Below are 6,953 nucleotides of genomic sequence, written 5' to 3'. Positions count from 1 at the left end.
AACAGTGACCACTCTTCTCACGTACGATTTGAGTATGAGTTCTGGGCGGGGCTTATGGGTTATGAGGGATCACATGCTTACCTCACCAGCAGTTGAAAATTGGTACCTATTGGTCAACAGTGGGAGGGGCCTACGCAACATGATCGGTTGGAGGGACTATCTGACAACAACGACAAGGGATTGGATTATGACGGCTCGCCCGCAACGCCAGGGGCCAGTCCACAATATTTTATAACAAAATGTAATGGAGTCACTAATGTGGCCGTCTAAGACAGGTGTTATTGCTTAGTGTGATAGGGGTTGTGTGTTAAAATATGGTGGCCGCAGCCGCGTTGGACAGGTGCCTGTTTTACACAGTTAAATTATATAGAAAAAAAAGCAAGGGGGGAATGGAAAGATGCCGTTTGTACAGGTGGCCGTCTTATAGAGGTGGCTGTCAGGGAAGGTTTGGCTGTAATTGTAAATGGGCTGATTCATCAATGTCATGCTCATAACTGTGCTTGAACTGCAACAGAGAACTGCTGCTTTTTCTTTCCTAATCCTGACTATCGTCATTTTTCTTCTCCTTCTTTTGTATGTTTGTCACTCTCTTGTGACCTGCTATTTCCGGGGTGCCTTGATAGTTGAAGCATACTTTGTGCTGTTGAAGCTAAAGAGGTGACCAGAGTAAGTCTGATTCCCTGTAAGGACTTCTCTGTTGACATCTACCCTTTGGCGCTCATATGACCTTAAGCAGTTGCAAAGCCGTAAAAGCTCAACTAAAGCCTAAGGCACTCCCCTATTCCTCATCTTCTCGTTCCACAGAGACAGAATTTTCAAGTTCGACATTTGCAAGTTAGGAGCGCTGGCCGATGAACCCACTGTTGGCTGAACACCCCGCCCAACACCACCACACCACCCCACGCTGCAGTTTTCTCTTCACTGGTCAAGAGATCGCTGGAACATATATTATTATTTTGTTCGAACACATAATATTAGTCCCTGTGACAAAATGTGATCAATAAATTGATGCATGCGCTGTAATCTTCCCAGGATGTTTAGATTGTTTCTATTTGATCTATCTATCTATCTATATATCTATCTATCTATTTATCTATCTATCTATCTATCTATCTATCTATCTATCTATTTATCTTTTATGTAAGTGTTTTACGGCGCACGAGACACATTACACATTTTCATTTGGTAGGAAATTTTGAATTTTGCCCAGGTGGCGGCCGAAGCCTGCTCTTATCGATTTTAGACCACCAAGGGATCTTTAACGCTCGCAACTTGCACACAGGACGTCCGAGATTTTTCTCCATTGTTCGAGAAGGCTAGGTGAAGATATTTTCTACCAGAAGATCAGGGGTGGGGCTGAAAGACAGCAGTAAGGAGCCAAGGAGCAGTAGAAAGGCTGCAGAAAGAGTCAGGAGGAGGCAAATGAAGTGATGGAGTGGGGCAGAAAGTGGAAACCAAAGCGGACAGCAGAGCATTGCTAGAGAGCATGAAATGAGGTGAACGGAGACCATTTTAGAGAAGAAAATCTTTTGGTCGCTACCCGGATTCGAACCTGGGACTTTAAAATAAGAAGCGAATACCTTAACCTCTAGGTTTAATGTGTCCTGGGCGCTCATATAACCAAATGCAGCTGCGAGCGCCGTAAAACAGTTACCCCCAAAAAACTGTACCAAATGTCCAAAAAATAATGGAATAGCCCGTCCATCAATTCTGACGGTGGCCAATATATTATATCCGCGGAAGAATATTAACTGCCGAGAAAAAAAAGTGGTTTGGTGTTCATCAAGATCAACTACTCTGATCGTCTACCCCGAATACTCAAGTGGCGTCTGTGACCTAGGAGAGCTACCCTTCTCCCTCCGAGACCTAACATTGACAACACACTCTATGGAACTTTACAGCAACTGCAGCAAACCTGCACTTATCACTACATGGCATTGGACAGAAGGGCAAGAGTCCAGCTGTCGCTGGATCGATAACAACAACAACAACAACAACAACAACAACAACAACAACAACAACAACAACAACAAAAACAACAACAACAACAACAACAACAACAACAACAACGACGGTGACCTAGTGGTTAGTGCCAGATTCGTAATCGCGAGATTGCGGGTTCCGGGGTTCGAGCTTCAGCTCGGTCCGACGTTGGGTCCTTGGGAAAGACACTTTACACGAATGTTCCTCTTGGCTCAGTCTTTTCGGAGAAGGACGTAAAACTCGGAGGTGCCGCTCCTTCATAAGGTAATATAAACGCGAGAAAAATAGTTTCTTCTATTTGCAACAGTTCACTGTGCAGCCTGATTTTGGTCAATATTTCTTTTAAACTGTTAAAATACTTTTTAAAAATTGAAGTAAATAAATTTTAAATTTAAAATAGCTTTATAAACAACATTTTAAAAATGTTACGTTCTTCATAATTTTCGGTAAAGGCCAATGGCCTTTATAAAATCAAAGATTCTATTGGGATCTCATTTACTTAGGTGAAAGCAAACTGGAATAAAAACACAAGGATATCACATGGTCGATGTTCCTTGAACTGGAGTTCAGAAGATATACACTGGCATATAAGACATGTACAATATTCTGTTTTAAATATTCTTGAGGACTTTTATGTTCCATTGGAAACAATCGTCATTTCAAGGCGGTGTGCTTGCACAGGAGATGAAAATGCAGAGAAAGGAATAACAGAGAAAGTAAAATATTGAAGAGGTAATACCACAACATGTTATTCAACATGGGGGACTGAGACCAAAGTATACCAAAGTATTGTGACATTTCAGTGTGAAAGAGTTCGTAATTTTCTTTATTCTTGCAATAAAAAACACCAGCCAGAGAAGGCTTGGGGAAACATTATTTGGTGGGGCCGGGGGGTGGGGTGGGGGGTGGAGGGGAAACACGAGACAAAACACTAGACAAAGATCTTCAACTTTCAAATACAGGATGATCAAAAAAAAAAGATTTACAACTTTTTTTCTGAATATCTCGCACAAAAATTGTTCTAGAATGCTGTAATTTGGCACAGACGTAATTCATTCAAAAGGAATTTGTTTGATATAAAATCCACAAAGAAGAAACATGTTTTGAAAACGGAAACGGCTAAAAGAAAAAAGCACCCAAAAAAGCAAAGTTCACCCATGTTTAAAAATCTTGTAAAGGAAGTTGTGAAAAGATTAGTTGACCTTTTTCTGTATTTTCTCTTTGGCATTAATTTTCAATCCCTGCGACATTTAAACAATATTTAATTTCTTTTACAGAGTTTAAAAAACCTCATGAGTTCATCCTGAAATTCCTAGAAGCAGTGCTCCACATTCCCTTCTTTGGACTCGACACATTTTTAACGCGTCGTTCGAAATGTTCAATGGCGCCCTAACACAAGGACCTGCTAAACCATGAGTGTTTAAAGCCACATTCACTGTACGTGTTCACAAAGAAGTGGCTTCTAGAGACAATAGAGTGTGTAGCCATGATCTAAGCAGGCGAACAAAATTTGGGAAAAATAATATCTGCAGACTTCCGCTGACTTGTTAGACTGCTGTAGCTTGCAATATGGCGCGATTGTTGCAACTTTTAGTTGTAGGCCTATGGCGAACTGGTGCGTCATGCTATGAAAATGGCGACAAGGTTGAAAATGGGTTGTTTTTTTAATGCGCTATATAGAGCAAAACCATTCAATGGACTTATCTAAAATACTTATCCGAAAAATTCCTTTTGGCTTCCAAATGTTGTGTCCAAATCTGAAACACAAAACTTCAGTGTGTAGGAAGATATATAAAAAACAAGTTGTTAAGTTTTTTTGGGATCACCCTGTACATCCCTAAAGGACTAACATGTCACGAAGCGAGTTGTTATCTAGGAGCTAAGTCCACAGGAAACAAACGACTTTCTTAAATTCCATTTATAAAAACAAGTCTCAGTCTTTTATAACATCTCTTATTCGTGAATATTTTTTACAAAGGAATTTGGTGAATTGGACTGAACAGTCGGGAAAGTGGCAGCTGCAGAGAGAGCGAAGTCCCAGATAGTAACACGTAGCTTAGAATGTTATCTTTCCGTCTTAATTCCCTCCCCCAAACATTGTGATTAGCTCACATGCAGTAACAGTTATCTGGGAATAACACAGACTACAGAGCACTCGCTATTCCCAAACCATGTTGTCTTAGTTGAGGGTTTTAACATGTCGTGTTTCTGGGTTCGAGCCTCGGTTCGAACTCGGATTTTCTTTGCCCCCTCCTGCCCACCTCGCAGTAATGGCGTACCTGACTTCGAGTTGTGGAAGTAAAGACGGCGTGAAAACGAACTGACCACCCTACCACAATATGCCGAAGGGCCAGGAAGTTGTCTCACTAACAAGGCAGTCCCCAATGTCCGGATCGGATGCGGGACAACTTTACTTTTTTATCCGTGTAGTATGTCTTGAGACTGACATGCAAGCACTGCGACAGAACCTGCGCTTCAAACATACGAAGAATTAGCCATGAAATAAGCTGCATGAAGACAACCTTGAGGCTATCTCAAGCTAAATTGATCATCTGCATAGACGAAAAAATCCATAGTACTAGAATGTGCTTGGAGAAAAATAAAGTTTGTTGATGATGCACTGACTCATATCAATATCATTCCCAACCAGATCCAAAATTTTAAAAAGGCAGAAAATACCCTTTTAAAAAAGCAGTGATCATTTTGGAAGGAACAATGTCAGATTCTGTCTTGAGGGGAGAAGCTCTCAAACATACAACAAACTCGCATGGGGAAGAAAAATTACAGAGATATTTGAGGGCCTTATCACTTTTTTAAAAATCACTGCCATAGCGACCTTCTCTATTACAAACAATTAATGGGTGGTTGGCAGATGCACTGGTGTGGTCTGCTCTTTTTTTCCTATCAAACATCAATCGTTCTTATCTATTTTCATTTTTTAAACTCTCTAGCAGCATCTCTAATCTTCTACACGTATGCAACATATTTATGTTGCAAATTCCGTAAAACTCTAATTAAAACTCAAACTTCATAAATATAACATAGTTTATGGAGAAGAGGAATCAAAACCTAACAGTAACAGAAACTGGAACATTTTTCTTTATTTGTGAGAGAAAGGAGACAGACACGTTAGAGTTATCAATCCCAGAAGATATTGAATAAAAATATGACCTAAAACAAAGAGCTTATATTTAAATTGTTTGAAACACATACAAACGAAGCTCAAGGGCCCTACAACTCCACAGCTCTGAGGGTGGTTGGCGGGTGCTCTGTTGTGGTTTGCTTCTTCTTTCCTATCTAACATCTATCGTCCTTATCTCCCCTTCTTCTTTTTTATGTTTGTTACTCTCTTTTAGCACCTCTAATCTTCTGGCGCCCATATGACCTAATGCAGTTGCGAGTGCCGTAAAACCTCTACTAAAGCTAAAAAAACACAGCTCTTCCATGTTTAAAATGATCACAGCCAAAGACAAAGATGGAGGTCTCGCCCAATCACATGTCATGAGGCGTGAGAGGTCATGAATATACTTTCATTGGTCGAGCACGATAATGTTGCGAAGAGAGATAGCAGGCAGCTATCCCCAGTGGGCTGGAGATAACCACTCCGGTAAATAAAACGAGGGGGAAATTTTCTGCTAAAGGCATTCATCTAACCTGTCAGTACGAGACCATAGTAAGAAAAGATGAGGTTGGTGTTTCTGCTTCTCTCCGTCATCTGGACCCAGCATCTGTCTGGAGCAGCCTACGACACAGACTATGACCAGGCTTTTACCTTCACATGCGGCAAAGGGGAATACATTCAGGTTTGATTGATCTATTATTTGTATCACGAATCAGGCGTTCGTCAAGTTTTGGGCATATGGAGTTCTTTGAATTTTCGTATAGCCTCTTCACTTGTCTTGCTTTTGATGGAAAAAACACATATCTATCTTGAATAAAAGTCGAGATATTTGGGATTGAAGGTGGTTGGGTCGCCTGGTTTCAGGGGTAAAATTAGCAAGAAAATGGCCGCCGAAGTATGTCGACTGCCATAGCTAAGGAGTCTTTCAAAATTGAAAATATACACTTTTCGTATCTTAAATCAATGTTCTAAAGTAAAATTCATATGTTTTTAAATTGACCTAAAAGGTGTTGAACCATTTTGTTATTTGAAAAAAAAAAATCCCAAACCGGTGGAAAAGTGTCTGTTTCTTTGATTTTATTATTCTGACGAGCGCCTGATTTCATCACGATGCCTCACATTGAACTTCTTTTTAAAAATTCCAACAGAGGTTGGCACACTTACACAGATGGCAGAAAATGTTGGAAAAGTAACAGTTGATTTCAGATGAGATGTTGATTTCAAAGTAAAGAGCACTTTTTTTTGGTTGCATGTTTGGACACGAGTTGTATTCTTTAGTTTTAGTTACAGTAAGGGAACAAATTGGGTAATACAAATGCCGAAGATTAGCTGTGTTGCAAGAGAGTAACATACACCAAAAAACGAAGGTCCTTAACGTATGTTGCAGTCTGTACGTTATATTCGCTACAGCTCAAACACGGACAAGGGGGCCAAAGTTAAGACGAAAGCCACACATTGACAGCTGAAGCAAAGACTGTTATGGGGTCGTACCCTTTCAACCAGTAAACACAATTCATGCCATCCTTGTCAAGCAGTTAAGCCGACCTTGTATCATCATGTCGTGGGCGATCATGGACCTCCTCTTCCATCTGTCTTGCGTTGCAGCAATGGTGTCTGTCGTTCTTGCTGCTCCGAGACATGTTGTCAACGTGTCCAGTATCTTTTCCCTCTGTCTGCCTCTGCCTCTTTTCCCATCAAACTTGCCTGTTGTATGCTACTCGAATTTAGGGAAATGGAACATAGAACGTCAGGCCAACGAGTTGAGAAATAATTAAAGATTTCTTTTCAAACTGCCTGCATCGATATGGATGTTTGAAAATGGGTTGTTTTTTTAATGCGCTATATAGAG

General features: G+C 40.5%; 2 protein-coding genes across 2 annotated transcripts in view; both read left to right on the top strand.

Moving 5' to 3' along the window:
* LOC101846819 (hemagglutinin/amebocyte aggregation factor) overlaps positions 1-1,029 on the top strand; it is a 13,063-nt gene extending 12,034 nt beyond the window's left edge. Inside the window, exon 5 of the mRNA XM_005099741.3 lies at positions 805-1,029. Coding sequence (XP_005099798.1) covers positions 805-871 — 67 coding nt within the window. The 3' untranslated portion in view covers positions 872-1,029. The remainder of the gene's footprint in view (positions 1-804) is intronic.
* A 4,531-nt stretch (positions 1,030-5,560) lies between these two features.
* The window catches only part of LOC106011955 (hemagglutinin/amebocyte aggregation factor), a gene marked incomplete in the record, with an annotated part of 8,819 nt that continues 7,426 nt past the window's right edge, over positions 5,561-6,953 (top strand). Inside the window, 1 exon segment of the mRNA XM_013083314.2 lies at positions 5,561-5,786. Within this exon segment, the coding sequence (XP_012938768.1) occupies positions 5,667-5,786 (120 nt within the window).

The sequence above is a fragment of the Aplysia californica genome, unplaced genomic scaffold (genome assembly GCF_000002075.1).
Source record: "Aplysia californica isolate F4 #8 unplaced genomic scaffold, AplCal3.0 scaffold00224, whole genome shotgun sequence".
Taxonomy (NCBI): domain Eukaryota; kingdom Metazoa; phylum Mollusca; class Gastropoda; order Aplysiida; family Aplysiidae; genus Aplysia; species Aplysia californica.
Note: the sequence above shows the minus strand (reverse complement) of the source record. Positions and strands in the feature narration are given on the sequence as shown.